The following is an 18,995-nucleotide window of genomic DNA, read 5'->3' on the forward strand; positions in this document are numbered from 1 at the left end:
AGTTTTGTAAGTGATTGGGAGCTTTAGGGTTGTAAGTGATTGGACGCTCTAGGTTTGTAAGTGATTGGGCGCTGTAGGTTTGTAAGTGATCGGGCGCTGTAGGTCTGTAAGTGATTGGACGCTGTAGGTTTGTAAGTGATTGGACGCTGTAGGTTTGTAAGTGATTGGATGCTGTAGGATTGCAAGTGATTGGATGCTGTAGGTCTGTAAGTGATTGGGCGCTGTAGGTTTGTACGTGATTTGGCGCTGTATGGTTGTAAGTGATTGGGCGCTGTAGGTTTGTAAGTGATTGGACGCTGTAGGTTTGTAAGTGATTGGATGCTGTAGGATTGTAAGTGATTGGATGCTGTAGGGTTGGAAGTGATTGGGCGCTGTAGGTTTGGAAGTGATTGGGCGCTGTAGGTTTGGAAGTGATTTGGCGCTGTATGGTTGTAAGTGATTCGGGGCTGTAGGTTTGTAAGTGATTGGACGCTGTTGGTCTGTAAGTGATTGGACACTGTAGGGTTGTAAGTGATTGGGTGCTGTAGGATTGTAAGTGATTGGATGCTGTAGGTTTGTAAGTGATTGGACGCTGTAGGTTTGTAAGTGATTGGGCGCAGTAGGTTTGTAAGTGATTGGACACTGCAGGGTTGTAAGTGATTGGACGCTGTAGGTTTGGAAGTGATTGGGCGCTGTAGGTTTGTAAGTGATTGGGCGCTGTAGGTTTGTAAGTGATCGGGCGCTGTAGGGTTGTAAGTGATCGGGCGCTGTAGGGTTGTAAGTGATTGGACGCTGTAGGTTTGTAAGTGATTGGGCGCTGTAGGGTTGTAAGTGATTGTGCGCTGTAGGGTTGTAAGTGATTGGATGCTGTAGGTCTCTAAGTGATTGGGCGCTGTTGGGTTGTAAGTGCTTGGGCGCTGTAGGTTTGTATGTGATTGGACGCTGTAGGTTTGTAAGTGATTGGGACCTGTAGGGTTGTAAGTGTTGGACGCTGTAGGTTTGTAAGTGATTGGATGCTGTATGGTTGTAAGTGATTGTACGCTGTAGGTTTGTAAGTGATTGGGTGCTGTAGGGTTGTAAGTGTTGGACGCTGTAGGTCCGTAAGTGATTGGATGTTGTAGGTCCGTAAGTGATTGGGCGCTGTAGGTTTGTAAGTGATTGGACGCTGTAGGGTTGTAAGTGTTGGACGCTGTAGGTTTGTAAGTGATTGGGCGATGTAGGGTTGTAAGTGATTGGACGCTGTAGGTTTGTAAGTGGTTGGATGCTGTAGGGTTGTAAGTGATTGGACGCTGTAGGTTTGTAAGTGATTGGACGCTGTAGGTTTGTAAGTGATTGGCTGCTGTATGGTTGTAAGTGATTGGACGCTGTAGGTTTATAAGTGATTGGACGCTGTAGGTTTGTAAGTGATTGGACGCTGTAGGGTTGTAAGTGTTGGACGCTGTAGGTTTGTAAGTGATTGGGCGCTGTAAGGTTGTAACTGATCGGGCACTGTATGGTTGTAAGTGATCGGACGCTGTAAGTTTGTAATTGATCGGGCACTGTAGGGTTGTAAGTGATCGGACGCTGTAGGGTTGTAAGTGATTGGACGCTGTAGGTTTGTAAGTGATTGGACGCTGTAGGGTTGTAAGTGATCGGACGCTGTAGGTTTGTAAGTGATTGGGCGCTGTAGGTTTGTAAGTGATTGGACACTGTAGGGTTGTAAGTGATTGGACGCTGTAGGTTTGGAAGTGATTGGGCGCTGTAGGTTTGTAAGTGATTGGGCGCTGTAGGTTTGTAAGTGATCGGGCGCTGTAGGGTTGTAAGTGATTGGACGCTGTAGGTCTGTAAGTGATTGGGCCCTGTAGGGTTGTAAGTGATTGGACGCTGTAGGTCTGTAAGTGATTGGACGCTGTAGGTCCGTAACTGATTGGCTGCTGTAGGTCTGTAAGTGATTGGGTGCTGTAGGTCTGTAAGTGATTGGACGCTGTAGGTTTGTAAGTGATTGGATGCTGTAGGTCTGTAAGTGATTGGACGCTGTTGTGTTGTAAGTGATTGGGCGCTGTAGGGTTGTAAGTGATTGGGCACTGTAGGTTTGTAAGTGATTGGACGCTGTAGCGTTGTAAGTGATCGGACGCTGTAGGTTTGTAAGTGATTGCACGCTGTAGGTTTGTAAATGATCGGGCGCTGTAGGGTTGTAAGTGATTGGACGCTGTCGGTTTGTAGGTGATTGTGCGCTGTAGGGTTGTAAGTGTTTGGACGCTGTAGGTTTGTAAGTGATTGGACGCTGTAGGGTTGGAAGTGATTGGATGCTGTAGGTCTGTAAGTGATTGGGCGCTGTAGGGTTGTAAGTGATTGGGCGCTGTAGGGTTGTAAGTGATTGGACGCTGTAGGTTTGTAAATGATTGGACGCTGTATGGTTGTAAGTGATTGGACGCTGTAGGTTTGTAAGTGATTGCGAGCTGTAGGGTTGTAAGTGTTGGACGCTGTAGGTTTGTAAGTGATTGGACGCTGTAGGTTTGTAACTGATTGGGTGCTGTAGGGTTGTAAGTGATTGGACGCTGTAGGTTTGTAATTGATTGGACGCTGTAGGGTTGTAAGTGATTGGGCGCTGTAGGTTTGTAAGTGATTGGAAGCTGTAGGTCTGTAAGTGATTGGGCGCTGTAGGGTTGTAAGCGATTGGACGCTGTAGTTTTGTAAGTGATTGGGAGCTTTAGGGTTGTAAGTGATTGGACGCTCTAGGTTTGTAAGTGATTGGGCGCTGTAGGGTTGTAAGTGATTGTGCGCTGTAGGGTTGTAAGTGATTGGATGCTGTAGGTCTCTAAGTGATTGGGCGCTGTTGGGTTGTAAGTGCTTGGGCGCTGTAGGTTTGTATGTGATTGGACGCTGTAGGTTTGTAAGTGATTGGGACCTGTAGGGTTGTAAGTGTTGGACGCTGTAGGTTTGTAAGTGATTGGATGCTGTATGGTTGTAAGTGATTGTACGCTGTAGGTTTGTAAGTGAGTGGGTGCTGTAGGGTTGTAAGTGTTGGACGCTGTAGGTCCGTAAGTGATTGGATGTTGTAGGTCCGTAAGTGATTGGGCGCTGTAGGTTTGTAAGTGATTGGACGCTGTAGGGTTGTAATTGTTGGACGCTGTAGGTTTGTAAGTGATTGGGCGCTGTAGGGTTGTAAGTGATTGGACGCTGTAGGTTTGTAAGTGGTTGGACGCTGTAGGGTTGTAAGTGATTGGACGCTGTAGGTTTGTAAGTGATTGGACGCTGTAGGTTTGTAAGTGATTGGCTGCTGTATGGTTGTAAGTGATTGGACGCTGTAGGTTTATAAGTGATTGGACGCTGTAGGTTTGTAAGTGATTGGACGCTGTAGGGTTGTAAGTGTTGGACGCTGTAGGTTTGTAAGTGATTGGGCGCTGTAAGGTTGTAAGTGATCGGGCACTGTATGGTTGTAAGTGATCGGACGCTGTAAGTTTGTAATTGATCGGGCACTGTAGGGTTGTAAGTGATCGGACGCTGTAGGGTTGTAAGTGATTGGACGCTGTAGGTTTGTAAGTGATTGGACGCTGTAGGGTTGTAAGTGATCGGACGCTGTAGGTTTGTAAGTGATTGGTTGCTGTAGGTCTGTAAGTGATTGGGTGCTGTATGGTTGTAATTGATTGGACGCTGTAGGTTTGTAAGTGATTGGACGCTGTAGGTTTGTAAGTGATTTGACGCTGTAGGTTTGTAAGTGTTGGACGCTGTAGGTTCGTAAGTGATTGGGTGCTGTATGGTTGTAAGTGATTGGACGCTGTAGGGTTGTAAGTTTTGGACGTTGTAGGTTTGTAAGTGATTGGACGCTGTAGGTTTGTAAGTGATTGGACGCTGTAGGGTTGTAAGTGTTGGACGCTGTAGGTTTGTAAGTGATTGGGCGCTGTAAGGTTGTAAGTGATTGGGCACTGTAGGGTTCTAAGTGATCGGACGCTGTAGGTTTGTAACTGATTGGACGCTGTAGGTTTGTAAGTGATTGGACGCTGTAGGGTTGTAAGTGATCGGACGCTGTAGGGTTGTAAGTGATCGGACGCTGTAGGGTTGTAAGTGATCGGACGCTGTAGGTTTGTAAGTGATCGGACGCTGTAGGTTTGTAAGTGATCGGGCGCTGTAGGGTTGTAAGTGATCGGACGCTGTAGGGTTGTAAGTGATCGGACGCTGTAGGTTTGTAAGTGATTGTGTGCTGTAGGTTTGTAAGTGATCGGACGCTGTAGGTTTGTAAGTGATTGTGTGCTGTAGGTTTGTAAGTGATCGGACGCTGTAGTGTTGTAAGTGATTGGGTGCTGTAGGATTGTAAGTGATCGGACGCTGTAGGTTTGTAAGTGATTGGACGCTGTAGGGTTGTAAGTGATCGGACGCTGTAGGGTTGTAAGTGATCGGACGCTGTAGGTTTGTAAGTGATTGTGTGCTGTAGGTTTGTAAGTGATCGGACGCTGTAGGGTTGTAAGTGATTGGGTGCTGTAGGTTTGTAAGTGATCGGACGCTGTAGGGTTGTAAGTGATTGGACGCTGTAGGTTTGTAAGTGATTGTGTGCTGTAGGTTTGTAAGTGATCGGACGCTGTAGGTTTGTAAGTGATTGGGTGCAGTAGGGTTGTAAGTGATTGGGTGCTGTAGGTTTGTAAGTGATTGTGTGCTGTAGGTTTGTAAGTGATCGGACGCTGTAGGGTTGTAAGTGATTGGGTGCTGTAGGTTTGTAAGTGATTGTGTGCTGTAGGTTTGTAAGTGATCGGACGCTGTAGGGTTGTAAGTGATTGGGTGCTGTAGGATTGTAAGTGATCGGACGCTGTAGGTTTGTAAGTGATTGGACGCTGTAGGGTTGTAAGTGATCGGACGCTGTAGGGTTGTAAGTGATCGGACGCTGTAGGTTTGTAAGTGATTGTGTGCTGTAGGTTTGTAAGTGATCGGACGCTGTAGGGTTGTAAGTGATTGGGTGCTGTAGGTTTGTAAGTGATCGGACGCTGTAGGGTTGTAAGTGATTGGACGCTGTAGGTTTGTAAGTGATTGTGTGCTGTAGGTTTGTAAGTGATCGGACGCTGTAGGTTTGTAAGTGATTGGGTGCTGTAGGGTTGTAAGTGATTGGGTGCTGTAGGTTTGTAAGTGATTGTGTGCTGTAGGTTTGTAAGTGATCGGACGCTGTAGGGTTGTAAGTGATTGGGTGCTGTAGGTTTGTAAGTGATTGTGTGCTGTAGGTTTGTAAGTGATCGGACGCTGTAGGGTTGTAAGTGATTGTGTGCTGTAGGTTTGTAAGTGATCGGACGCTGTAGGTTTGTAAGTGAGTGGGTGCTGTAGGGTTGTAAGTGATTGGGTGCTGTAGGTTTGTAAGTGATCGGACGCTGTAGGTTTGTAAGTGATTGGGTGCTGTAGGGTTGTAAGTGATTGGGTGCTGTAGGTTTGTAAGTGATCGGACGCTGTAGGTTTGTAAGTGATTGGGCGCTGTAGGTTTGTAAGTGATCGGACGCTGTAGGTTTGTAAGTGATTGGGCGCTGTAGGTTTGTAAGTGATCGGACGCTGTAGGTTTGTAAGTGATTGGGCGCTGTAGGTTTGTAAGTGATCGGACGCTGTAGGGTTGTAAGTGATTGGGTGCTGTAGGTTTGTAAGTGATTGTGTGCTGTAGGTTTGTAAGTGATCGGACGCTGTAGGGTTGTAAGTGATTGGGTGCTGTAGGTTTGTAAGTGATCGGACGCTGTAGGTTTGTAAGTGAGTGGGTGCTGTAGGGTTGTAAGTGATTGGGTGCTGTAGGTTTGTAAGTGATCGGACGCTGTAGGTTTGTAAGTGATTGGGTGCTGTAGGGTTGTAAGTGATTGGGTGCTGTAGGTTTGTAAGTGATCGGACGCTGTAGGTTTGTAAGTGATTGGGCGCTGTAGGTTTGTAAGTGATCGGACGCTGTAGGTTTGTAAGTGATTGGGCGCTGTAGGTTTGTAAGTGATTGGGTGCTGTAGGGTTGTAAGTGATCGGACGCTGTAGGGTTGTAAGTGATTGGGTGCTGTAGGTTTGTAAGTGATTGGGTGCTGTAGGTTTGTAAGTGATCGGACGCTGTAGGGTTTGTAAGTGATTGGGCGCTGTAGGTTTGTAAGTGATTGGGTGCTGTTGGTTTGTAAGTGATCGGACACTGTAGGTTTGTAAGTGATTGGGTGCTGTAGGTTTGTAAGTGATTGGGTGCTGTAGGGTTGTAAGTGATTGGGTGCTGTAGGGTTGTAAGTGATCGGGTGCTGTTGGTTTGTAAGTGATCGGACGCTGTAGGTTTGTAAGTGATTGGGTGCTGTAGGTTTGTAAGTGATTGGACGCTGTAGGTTTGTAAGTGATTGGACGCTGTAGGTTTGTAAGTGATCGGACGCTGTAGGTTTGTAAGTGATTGGGTGCTGTAGGTCTGTAAGTGATTGGGTGCTGTAGGTTTGTAAGTGATCGGACGCTGTAGGTTTGTAAGTGATTGGGCGCTGTAGGTTTGTAAGTGATTGGGCGCTGTAGGTTTGTAAGTGATCGGACGCTGTAGGTTTGTAAGTGATCGGACGCTGTAGGTTTGTAAGTGATTGGGTGCTGTAGGTTTGTAAGTGATTGGGTGCTGTAGGTTTGTAAGTGATTGGACGCTGTAGGGTTGTAAGTGATTGGGTGCTGTAGGGTTGTAAGTGATCGGACGCTGTAGGGTTGTAAGTGATTGGACGCTGTAGGGTTGTAAGTGATTGGGCGCTGTAGGTTTGTAAGTGATTGGGTGCTGTAGGTTTGTAAGTGATCGGACGCTGTAGGTTTGTAAGTGATTGGGTGCTGTAGGTTTGTAAGTGATTGGGTGCTGTAGGTTTGTAAGTGATTGTGTGCTGTAGGTTTGTAAGTGATCGGACGCTGTAGGGTTGTAAGTGATTGGATGCTGTAGGTTTGTAAGTGATCGGACGCTGTAGGTTTGTAAGTGATTGGGCGCTGTAGGTTTGTAAGTGATCGGACGCTGTAGGTTTGTAAGTGATTGGGCGCTGTAGGTTTGTAAGTGATCGGACGCTGTAGGTTTGTAAGTGATTGGGTGCTGTAGGTTTGTAAGTGATCGGACGCTGTAGGTTTGTAAGTGATTGGATGCTGTAGGTTTGTAAGTGATTGGGTGCTGTTGGTTTGTAAGTGATCGGACGCTGTAGGTTTGTAAGTGATTGGGTGCTGTAGGGTTGTAAGTGATTGGGTGCTGTAGGGTTGTAAGTGATTGGGTGCTGTAGGGTTGTAAGTGATTGGGTGCTGTAGGGTTGTAAGTGATTGGGCGCTGTAGGTTTGTAAGTGATCGGACGCTGTAGGTTTGTAAGTGATTGGGTGCTGTAGGTTTGTAAGTGATCGGACGCTGTAGGTTTGTAAGTGATTGGATGCTGTAGGTTTGTAAGTGATTGGGTGCTGTTGGTTTGTAAGTGATCGGACGCTGTAGGTTTGTAAGTGATTGGGTGCTGTAGGGTTGTAAGTGATTGGGTGCTGTAGGGTTGTAAGTGATTGGGTGCTGTAGGGTTGTAAGTGATTGGGTGCTGTAGGGTTGTAAGTGATCGGACGCTGTAGGGTTGTAAGTGATTGGGTGCTGTAGGGTTGTAAGTGATTGGGTGCTGTAGGGTTGTAAGTGATTGGGTGCTGTAGGGTTGTAAGTGATTGGGTGCTGTAGGGTTGTAAGTGATCGGACGCTGTAGGTTTGTAAGTGATTGGGTGCTGTAGGGTTGTAAGTGATTGGGTGCTGTAGGGTTGTAAGTGATTGGGTGCTGTAGGGTTGTAAGTGATCGGACGCTGTAGGTTTGTAAGTGATTGGGTGCTGTAGGGTTGTAAGTGATTGGGTGCTGTAGGGTTGTAAGTGATTGGGTGCTGTAGGGTTGTAAGTGATCGGACGCTGTAGGTTTGTAAGTGATTGGGTGCTGTAGGGTTGTAAGTGATTGGGTGCTGTAGGGTTGTAAGTGATTGGGTGCTGTAGGGTTGTAAGTGATCGGACGCTGTAGGGTTGTAACTGATTGGACGCTGTAGGTTCGTAAGTGATTGGGTGCTGTAGGGTTGTAAGTGATTGGGTGCTGTAGGGTTGTAAGTGATTGGGTGCTGTAGGGTTGTAAGTGATCGGACGCTGTAGGGTTGTAAGTGATTGGACGCTGTAGGTTTGTAAGTGATTGGGTGCTGTAGGGTTGTAAGTGATTGGGTGCTGTAGGGTTGTAAGTGATTGGACGCTGTAGGGTTGTAAGTGATCGGACGCTGTAGGGTTGTAAGTGATTGGACGCTGTAGGGTTGTAAGTGATTGGGTGCTGTAGGGTTGTAAGTGATTGGACGCTGTAGGGTTGTAAGTGATTGGGTGCTGTAGGTTTGTAAGTGATCGGACGCTGTAGGGTTGTAAGTGATTGGGTGCTGTAGGGTTGTAAGTGATTGGGCGCTGTAGGGTTGTAAGTGATTGGACGCTGTAGGGTTGTAAGTGATCGGACGCTGTAGGGTTGTAAGTGATTGGGTGCTGTAGGGTTGTAAGTGATTGGACGCTGTAGGGTTGTAAGTGATTGGACGCTGTAGGGTTGTAAGTGATCGGACGCTGTAGGGTTGTAAGTGATTGGGTGCTGTAGGGTTGTAAGTGATTGGGTGCTGTAGGTTTGTAAGTGATCGGACGCTGTAGGTTTGTAAGTGATTGGATGCTGTAGGTTTGTAAGTGATTGGGTGCTGTTGGTTTGTAAGTGATCGGACGCTGTAGGTTTGTAAGTGATTGGGTGCTGTAGGGTTGTAAGTGATTGGGTGCTGTAGGGTTGTAAGTGATTGGGTGCTGTAGGGTTGTAAGTGATTGGGTGCTGTAGGGTTGTAAGTGATCGGACGCTGTAGGGTTGTAAGTGATTGGGTGCTGTAGGGTTGTAAGTGATTGGGTGCTGTAGGGTTGTAAGTGATTGGGTGCTGTAGGGTTGTAAGTGATTGGGTGCTGTAGGGTTGTAAGTGATCGGACGCTGTAGGTTTGTAAGTGATTGGGTGCTGTAGGGTTGTAAGTGATTGGGTGCTGTAGGGTTGTAAGTGATTGGGTGCTGTAGGGTTGTAAGTGATCGGACGCTGTAGGTTTGTAAGTGATTGGGTGCTGTAGGGTTGTAAGTGATTGGGTGCTGTAGGGTTGTAAGTGATTGGGTGCTGTAGGGTTGTAAGTGATCGGACGCTGTAGGGTTGTAAGTGATTGGGTGCTGTAGGGTTGTAAGTGATTGGGTGCTGTAGGGTTGTAAGTGATTGGGTGCTGTAGGGTTGTAAGTGATTGGGTGCTGTAGGGTTGTAAGTGATCGGACGCTGTAGGGTTGTAAGTGATTGGGTGCTGTAGGGTTGTAAGTGATTGGGTGCTGTAGGGTTGTAAGTGATCGGACGCTGTAGGTTTGTAAGTGATCGGACGCTGTAGGGTTGTAAGTGATCGGGTGCTGTAGGGTTGTAAGTGATCGGACGCTGTAGGTTTGTAAGTGATTGGGTGCTGTAGGGTTGTAAGTGATTGGGTGCTGTAGGGTTGTAAGTGATTGGGTGCTGTAGGGTTGTAAGTGATCGGACGCTGTAGGGTTGTAAGTGATTGGACGCTGTAGGTTTGTAAGTGATTGGGTGCTGTAGGGTTGTAAGTGATTGGGTGCTGTAGGGTTGTAAGTGATTGGACGCTGTAGGTTTGTAAGTGATTGGGTGCTGTAGGGTTGTAAGTGATTGGGTGCTGTAGGGTTGTAAGTGATTGGACGCTGTAGGGTTGTAAGTGATCGGACGCTGTAGGGTTGTAAGTGATCGGACGCTGTAGGGTTGTAAGTGATTGGGTGCTGTAGGGTTGTAAGTGATTGGACGCTGTAGGGTTGTAAGTGATTGGACGCTGTAGGGTTGTAAGTGATCGGACGCTGTAGGGTTGTAAGTGATTGGGTGCTGTAGGGTTGTAAGTGATTGGGTGCTGTAGGTTTGTAAGTGATCGGACGCTGTAGGTTTGTAAGTGATTGGATGCTGTAGGTTTGTAAGTGATTGGGTGCTGTTGGTTTGTAAGTGATCGGACGCTGTAGGTTTGTAAGTGATTGGGTGCTGTAGGGTTGTAAGTGATTGGGTGCTGTAGGGTTGTAAGTGATTGGGTGCTGTAGGGTTGTAAGTGATTGGGTGCTGTAGGGTTGTAAGTGATCGGACGCTGTAGGGTTGTAAGTGATTGGGTGCTGTAGGGTTGTAAGTGATTGGGTGCTGTAGGGTTGTAAGTGATTGGGTGCTGTAGGGTTGTAAGTGATTGGGTGCTGTAGGGTTGTAAGTGATCGGACGCTGTAGGTTTGTAAGTGATTGGGTGCTGTAGGGTTGTAAGTGATTGGGTGCTGTAGGGTTGTAAGTGATTGGGTGCTGTAGGGTTGTAAGTGATCGGACGCTGTAGGTTTGTAAGTGATTGGGTGCTGTAGGGTTGTAAGTGATTGGGTGCTGTAGGGTTGTAAGTGATTGGGTGCTGTAGGGTTGTAAGTGATCGGACGCTGTAGGGTTGTAAGTGATTGGGTGCTGTAGGGTTGTAAGTGATTGGGTGCTGTAGGGTTGTAAGTGATTGGGTGCTGTAGGGTTGTAAGTGATTGGGTGCTGTAGGGTTGTAAGTGATCGGACGCTGTAGGGTTGTAAGTGATTGGGTGCTGTAGGGTTGTAAGTGATTGGGTGCTGTAGGGTTGTAAGTGATCGGACGCTGTAGGTTTGTAAGTGATCGGACGCTGTAGGGTTGTAAGTGATCGGGTGCTGTAGGGTTGTAAGTGATCGGACGCTGTAGGTTTGTAAGTGATTGGGTGCTGTAGGGTTGTAAGTGATTGGGTGCTGTAGGGTTGTAAGTGATTGGGTGCTGTAGGGTTGTAAGTGATCGGACGCTGTAGGGTTGTAAGTGATTGGACGCTGTAGGTTTGTAAGTGATTGGGTGCTGTAGGGTTGTAAGTGATTGGGTGCTGTAGGGTTGTAAGTGATTGGACGCTGTAGGTTTGTAAGTGATTGGGTGCTGTAGGGTTGTAAGTGATTGGGTGCTGTAGGGTTGTAAGTGATTGGACGCTGTAGGGTTGTAAGTGATCGGACGCTGTAGGGTTGTAAGTGATTGGACGCTGTAGGGTTGTAAGTGATTGGGTGCTGTAGGGTTGTAAGTGATTGGACGCTGTAGGGTTGTAAGTGATTGGGTGCTGTAGGTTTGTAAGTGATCGGACGCTGTAGGGTTGTAAGTGATTGGGTGCTGTAGGGTTGTAAGTGATTGGGCGCTGTAGGGTTGTAAGTGATTGGACGCTGTAGGGTTGTAAGTGATCGGACGCTGTAGGGTTGTAAGTGATTGGGTGCTGTAGGGTTGTAAGTGATTGGACGCTGTAGGGTTGTAAGTGATTGGACGCTGTAGGGTTGTAAGTGATCGGACGCTGTAGGGTTGTAAGTGATTGGGTGCTGTAGGGTTGTAAGTGATTGGATGCTGTAGGGTTGTAAGTGATTGGACGCTGTAGGGTTGTAAGTGATTGGATGCTGTAGGGTACATCAATACCTGGTGGGTGGTGAGAGTCGGGGTGCGGATGGGAAGTGTGTGGGCTTGCAATAGTCATAGTCATAGTTATAGTCATACTTTATTGATCCCCGGGGAAATTGGATATTAACGGTGGAATAAACAGGGTGACAACAGGATTTCTCTGACAGGCAGCATGAAACTCAATGCTTTTTATGCTGGGCACCAGTCAATACTGGTGACCTGCTTTCAAGGTGGCGTCCAACTGCAACCTCCATTGGGATGGTTTTGGGGACAAAGGGGAGCTAGTGGTCAGGTTTCAGTTTACTGGAGGAAATAGAGGGCAGGCATTGTGGATGTGGGACACCCATGAACCGTGACAGGACATCGGCCAGATATCAGGCCAACTGACCAGCGTGGATGAGGGCTGTTGGCTCCCCTCCATTCCCAGGATGGGCAGTTTCCGGAGTCAGAGTTCCATGCAGGCAGCAGAGCGAGGTCCCCTGCGATTGGCATTCGGTATTCCATGTGTCCTGGGATCGATGCCAGGGACTGGGGCTCGAGGGTCGTATATGGAAGTCCGGCCGTCGAGGCCTGTTGTCCAGAGCCGAGCCTGCAGATCTCTGCGGGTCTGCTGGGGAAGCTGAAGCCCAATGTCTGTAAGTCCAAATCTGCTGGAGGCTGGAGGCTGGAGGCCTGCCTGCTCTGGGGTAAAGACCTGTGGGTGGGGGGTGGGGCATGTGAGGAACGGGTTGCTTTGCTGTTGCTGTTTTGTTGCTTGTTGTGTTCTGCTGAGCATTATGGGAATGCTAAGTTGGTGCCAGAATGTGTGGCGACACTTGTGGAATGCCACTAGCAACCTTCGGATGTGTTGGTTGTTAACATAAACGACACGTTTCACTGTACATGTGACAAATAAACTTGAATCTTGCATCTTGAGAATCTTATGTGATGATACCTTGAAGCTGAAACAAAAAAGATCATTTTCTTACAGGTCAATGTTTATTGGATTAGATTCTGGTGTCCAACAGATGTCCCAACACTGAAAGTGACGGTTGTCCCAAGTTTAAACTGTGAACCAGGTTCTCCTGAAAAGAGTGGCTATGCAGTGTTTGGAACAGGCTGACCTCTGAAGTTCCCTCTGAGAGACTGCCTGATCTCAGTCTGTTGGTGGGATTGTTGCGTGGTGGGGTGGGGATGGGGTTGTGGTGTGGTGGGTAGAGTGTGAATCTGCAACTGCTTCATTGATCACTGAAGCCTACTCCTCCTCCCAACCTCTGCCCCTGAATCCTTCATGTGTGCTGCCCTCTCCCACAAATCAGGAGGGGCCTTGGGCTCAGGATCCACTTCCTGAAATAGCATTTAATTTTCAGCTCAAGCTTTCAATAAAATAATTAAAAGAAGTCACTGTAGTTTAAACGTTTCCAGCTTAGCCAGTGAGATGCAGTTGGCTACCAATGGAACTGAATTTCCTCCAACATTTCCTCTTCCTCTCCCTCATGTTTCCCTTTTCTCCTCCCTTGGTTTCTCCTCTCCTTTCCCTTTATTTTCCCTACCCTTTCCTGTCAGTTTGCCCTCTTTCTTTCTCTCTCCTCCCCCAGTGTCCCCCCTCTGCCTGAATTTCCACAACTCCACCTCTTAGTTTACTATCTTGTCTCCCTCACTCTCATCCTCCTTCCCTTTGGCTTCCCCCTTCCCTTTCCCTGAAATTCCTCCTGCATTTTCCCTCTCTGTGCCACAACAGGTCAGCTTGCTGGATCCTGGAAATTCTCACCCATCCACCGGGACAGAGGGAGCAACAGGAGAATTCCAGTGCTGTGGCTGCACCTATTCTGAGGTCAGTGTGGTTCCATCTCCGGGCTCCAGATGACCACAAAGTGTTGTCATGAGGCCAGGTGTCTCCAGCTACAAGATGGCGCCCCCTCTGAAGTTGGGATTGACCTTTACACTGTTCAAATCTGAACACTCTAATCTTCAACGTCCAAATCTCCACCCAAATGACTTGTCAATGGCTTGGGATGGGGTGGTTATACCTCTTAGTTTAGATTGCTGTCACGGATTGTTGTCTCATTCTTGTCACGGAATGAGACTTCCTGCTGCCACGTCAGATCTTCTTGGGTTTTCGTCCGACTTGTATGTAATAGAAAAGTGAAAAGATCCCGAATAACCCAAAGCCTGAGAGCAGGACTGCTGCATCCTGGGGAATGGCGTCTTGATCCACACTTGTAATCAACACCACTGTGAGTTAACAGAGAGGATCACATGTTAGAGGATTATCCTGCCGTTGGAAAAGTGTCCCCCAACATGTTCATTCCTTTCTCTCTCTCTCTCTCTCTTTCACAGGATTTACATTTGCTACCACTTTTAATTCATTCTGGATCTATTAAATTTTGGAAGGTGACAACAAGCCTTCTTCTTTGTACCCCCTTGGATGAAGGTCATCACACACATATGAAGGCCTGTGTATGAAGACATACAGTATACATATAGGGCAGCGGTCCCCAACCACCGGGCCGCGAGGAAACAAAATGAGTCAGCTGCACCTTTCTTCATTCCCTGTCACACACTGTTGAACTTGAACATAGGGTTGCCAACTGTCCGGTATTAGCCGGGACATCCCGTATATTGGGTTAAATTGGTTTGTCCCGTATTTCCCCCGCTAAGGTAGAGCGTTCCTATGAAACCTTTCGTGCCGAAATGGCGTAAAACGCAGAAGCAATTACCATTAATTTATATGGGAAAAATTTTGAGTGTTCCCAGACCCAAAAAATAACTTACCAAATCATACCAAATAACACATAAAACCGAAAATAACACTAACATATAGTAAATGCAGGAATGATATGATAAATACACAGCCTATATAAAGTAGAAGTGGTCTTTTTTTTTAAACACTGCTCAGGGAGAAGGGTCTGGATTGCGCAGGCGCGTGACGTAGCGCGCCAAGGTTTAAAAACAGACCACCATATACAGCGGGCAGCAGACTGAGAGGGAGCAGAGTGGGATGGCTTTGGCTCAACAGGCTTCAGCGAGAACAAGCAGAGGCCAGGGTAGGTTCCAGTAAGTTTTTTGTCCAGTTTGTTTAGAGTAGAGAGAATGCCAGGCAGGATGTTGGAATGCTCCTCTTGCAGGATGTGGGAAGTCAGGGAGCCCTCCGATGTCCCTGACAACAACACTTGCAAGAAGTGCATCCAGCTGCAGCTCCTAACAAACCGCGTTAGGGAACTGGAGCAGGAGCTGGATGACCTCCGGATCATTCGGGAGAATGAGGAGATTATAGACAGTAGCTACAGGGAGGTAGTTACACCAAAGGAGTAGAAGACAGGAAATTGGGTCACTTTCAGGCGAGGGAAGAGGAAAGGGCAGGCAGAGCAGGGTTCCCCTGTGGCTATTCCCCTCAACAACAAGTATACTGCATTGGATGCTGTTGGGGGGAATAACTTACCTGGGACAAGCTTCAGCAGCCAGATCTGTGGCACTGAGTCTGGTTCTGCAGTGCAGAAGGGAGGGTGGAAAAAGAGGAGAGCGGTAATGATAGGGGATTCGATAGTTAGAGGTGCAGATAGGAGGTTCTGTGGGCGTGACAGAGAATCCAGAATGGTTGGTTGCCTCCCGAGTGCCAGGATGGAGGATGTCTCTGATCGCTTGCCTGACATTCTGAAGTGGGAGGGTGATCAGCTAGATGTCGTGGTGCGCATCGGTACCAATGACATAGCAAGGAAGAGTGACAAGGTCCTGGAGAGTGAGTATTAAGAGCTTGATAGGAAGTAGAAAAGCAGGACCTTGAGGGTGGTAATCTCAGGATTGCTACCCGTGCTACGTGCCAGTGAGGGTAGGAATAGGATGCTCTGGAGGATGAACAAGTGGCTGACAAACTGGTGTAGGGGGCAGGGTTTCAGATTTCAGGATCATTGGGACCTCTTCTGGGGCAGGTGGGACCTGTACAAGAGAGATGGGTTACACTTGAACAGCAAGGGGACCAATATCCTTTCAGGGAGGTTTGTTAGTGCTATTGGGGAGGCTTTAAACTAGATTTGCAGGGGGATGGGAACCAGAGTGCCAGAGCTGACAGTGCGGCTGGGGTGAAAATAAATGATGTGAAAAGTTCAATCAAAGCCGCAAATAGAAAGGTTGTGAGTGGTGGTAAAAATCTTCTGAGGTGTATATATTTCAATGCTAGGGGTATTGCGGGGAAGGCAGACGAGTTGAGGGCATGGATTGACACCTGGAATTATGACGTTATAGCAATTAGTGAAACTAGGTTACAATAGGGGCAGGACTGGCAGCTTAATATTCCAGGATTCCGATGTTTCAGATGTGATCGAGGCAGAGGAATGAAAGGTGGGGGAGTAGCATTGCTTGTTAGGGAAAATATTACAGCAGTGCTCAGGCAGGACAGATTAGAGGACTTGTCTACTGAGTCCTTATGGGTGGAGCTGAGAAACAGGAAAGGTATGGCCACATTAGTGGGGTTGTATTATAGTCCACTCAATAGTCAGCGAGAATTGGAGGAGCAGATTTGCAGAGAGATAGCAAGCAACTGCAGGAAACATAAAGTTGTGGTGGTAGGGGATTTTAATTTTCCACATATTGATTGGGATTCCCATACTGTTAGGGGTCTAGATGGTTTAGAGTTTGTAAAATGTGTTCAGGAAAGTTTTCTAAATCAATATATAGAGGTACCAACTAGAGGGGATGCAATATTGGATCTTCTGTTAGGAAACGAGTTAGGACAAGTGACGGAAGTGTGTGTAGGGGAGCACTTTGGTTCCAGTGATCATAACACCGTTAGTTTCAACTTGATCATGGACAAGGATAGATCTGGTCCTAGGGTTGAGGTTCTAAACTGGAAAAAGGCCAAATTTGAAGAAATGAGAAAGGATCTAAAAAGCATGGATTGGGACAGGTTGTTCTCTGGCAAAGATGTGATCCGTAAGTGGGAAACCTTCAAAGGAGAAATTTTAAGAGTGCAGAGCTTGTAGGTTCCCGTCAGGATTAAAGGCAAAGTGAATAGGAATAAGGGACCTTGGTTCTCAAGGGATATTGCAACTCTGATAAAGAAGAAGAGAGAGTTGTATGACATGTATAGGAAACAGGGAGTAAATAAGGTGCTTGAGGAGTATAAAAAGTGCGAGAAAATACTTAAGAAGGAAATCAGGAGGGCTAAAAGAAGACGTGAGGTTGCCTTGGCAGTCAAAGTGAAGGATAATCCAAAGAACTTTTACAGGTATATTAAGAGTAAAAGGATTGTAAGGGATAAAATTGGTCCTCTTGAAGATCAGAGTGGTTGGCTATGTGCGGAACCAAAAGAAACGGGGGAGATCTTAAATGGGTTTTTTGCGTCTGTATTTACTAAGGAAACTGGCATGATGTCTATGGAATTAAGGGAAACAAGTAGTGAGATCATGGAAACTGTACAGATTGAAAAGGGGGAGGTGCTAGCTATCTTGAGGCAAATTAAAGTGGATAAATCCCCAGGACCTGACAGGGTATTCCCTCGGACCTTGAAGGAGACTAGTGTTGAAATTGCAGGGGCCCTGGCAGATATATTTAAAATGTCGGTGTCTACGGGTGAGGTGCCAGAGCATTGGAGAATGGCTCATGTTGTTCTGTTGTTTAAAAAAAGGATCGAAAAGTAATCTGGGAAATTATAGGCTGGTAAGTTTGACGTTGGTAGTGGGTAAGTTATTGGAGGGAGTACTAAGAGACAGAATCTACAAGCATTTGTATAGACAGGGACTTATTAGGGAGAGTCAACATGGCTTTGTGCATGGTAGGTCATGTTTGATCAATCTATTGGAGTTTTTCGAGGAGGTTACCAGGAAAGTGGATGAAGGGAAGGCAGTGGATGTTGTCTACATGGACTTCAGTAAGGTCTTTGACAAGGTTCTGCATGGGAGGTTAGTTAGGAAAACTCAGTTGCTAGGTATACTGTACATGGAGAGGTGGTGAATTGGATTAGACATTGGCTCAATGGAAGAAGCCAAAGAGTGGTAGTAGAGAATTGCTTCTCAGAGTGGAGGCCTGTGACTAGTGGTGTGCCACAGGGATCAGTGCTGGGTCCATTGTTATTTGTCATCTATATCAATGATCTGGATGATAATGTGGTAAATTGGATCAGCAAATTTGCTGATGATACAAAGATTGGAGGTGTGGTGCACAGTGAGGAAGGTTTTCAAAGCTTGCAGAGGGACTTGGACCAGCTGGAAAAATGGGCTGAAAAATGGCAGATGGAGTTTAATACAGACAAGTGTGAGGTATTGTACTTTGGAAGGACAAACCAAGGTAGAACATACAGGGTAAATGGTAAGGCACTGAGGAGTGCAGTAGAACAGAGGGATCTGGGAATATAGATACAAAATTCCCTAAAAGTGGCATCAGAGGTAGATAGGGTCATAAAGAGAGCTTTTGGTACATTGGCCTTTATTAGTCAAAGTATTGAGTATAAGAGCTGGAATGTTATGATGAAGTTGTATAAGGTATTGGTGAGGCCGAATCTTGAGTATCGTGTTCAGTTTTGGTCACCAAATTACAGGAAGGATATTAATAAGGTTGAAAGAGTGCAGAGAAGGTTTACAAGGATGTTGCTGGGACTTGAGAAACTCAGTTACAGAGAAAGGTTGAATAGGTTAGGACTTTATTTCCTGGAGCGTAGAAGAATGAGGGGAGATTTGATAGAGGTATATAAAATTATGATGGGTATATATAGAGTGAATGCAAGCAGGCTTTTTCCACTGAGGCAAGGGGAGAAAAAAACCAGAGGACATAGGTTAAGGGTGAGGGGGGGAAAGTTTAAAGGGAACATTGCGGGGGGGAGACTTCTTCACACAGAGAGTGGTGGGAGTGTGGAATGAGCTGCCAGACAAGGTGGTAAATGTGGGTTCTTTTTTAACAGTTAAGAATAAATTGGACAGATGCATGGATGGGAGGTGTATGGAGGGATATGGTCTGTGTGCAGATCAGTGGGACTAGGCAGAAAATGGTTCGGCACAGCCAAGAAGGGCCAAAAGGCCTGTTTCTGTGCTGTAGTTTTTCTATGGTTTCTATAGTTTCTAGAAATAATATATGTACAGTATAGTCGGGAAGATTAAGCCAAAACCAACTTGCGAAGAAAAAAAATAGGCACGTCACATATGTGCACGCATGCGCACACAAGTTCCTGCGCAAGGTTTCATGGTCATGGTAGTCCCAATATTTGACTGCTAATTTTGTCCCTTATTTGGGAGTGAGAAAGTTGGCAACCCTAACTGTAAAAGACATGTTGAGATTGGGGACCCCTGATATAGGGTCTATAGAGTGATATACGTGGATTGTTAGTCCCCTACAGTTGTATCTATTTACAGGACAATTTGCAATGACCAATTAACCTACTAACCAGGACGTCTTTGGACAGTGGGAAGAATCCAGAGGGCCTGAAGGAAATCCAGGGTTTTCACTATTAGCTTTGTCACTAAAGCTAATTCCTTTGTGCTTGTCATTTACTCTCAGCCTCCTGTTCCCCGCTGTTTCTGAAAGGCTTTCCTCATCGCTTTCCATGAAAGGAGACTCAAGAGATTTTTTTGATGTCTTCTTATCCACCATTATAATTCGTCTGAATTCCATCGGTAAGGAACCCACATTACATTTGACTAGT

The 18,995-nt window shown here is 46.6% G+C and overlaps 1 protein-coding gene across 3 annotated transcripts in view; it reads right to left on the minus strand.

Moving 5' to 3' along the window:
- Nucleotides 1-11,480: 11,480 nt before the first annotated feature.
- The window catches only part of LOC140205010 (tumor protein p53-inducible protein 11-like), a 32,185-nt gene continuing 24,670 nt past the window's right edge, over nucleotides 11,481-18,995 (minus strand). For 2 of the 3 annotated variants that reach the window (XM_072272066.1, XM_072272067.1), the window contains exon 7: nucleotides 12,352-13,600. In XM_072272066.1, coding sequence (XP_072128167.1) covers nucleotides 13,467-13,600 — 134 coding nt within the window. In that variant the 3' untranslated portion in view covers nucleotides 12,352-13,466. Of the gene's footprint in view, nucleotides 12,328-12,351; nucleotides 13,601-18,995 lie in introns of those variants that run through there. The other variant, XR_011887728.1, reaches the window with a different exon arrangement.

Source organism: Mobula birostris, chromosome 11 (genome assembly GCF_030028105.1).
Source record: "Mobula birostris isolate sMobBir1 chromosome 11, sMobBir1.hap1, whole genome shotgun sequence".
Classification (NCBI taxonomy): domain Eukaryota; kingdom Metazoa; phylum Chordata; class Chondrichthyes; order Myliobatiformes; family Myliobatidae; genus Mobula; species Mobula birostris.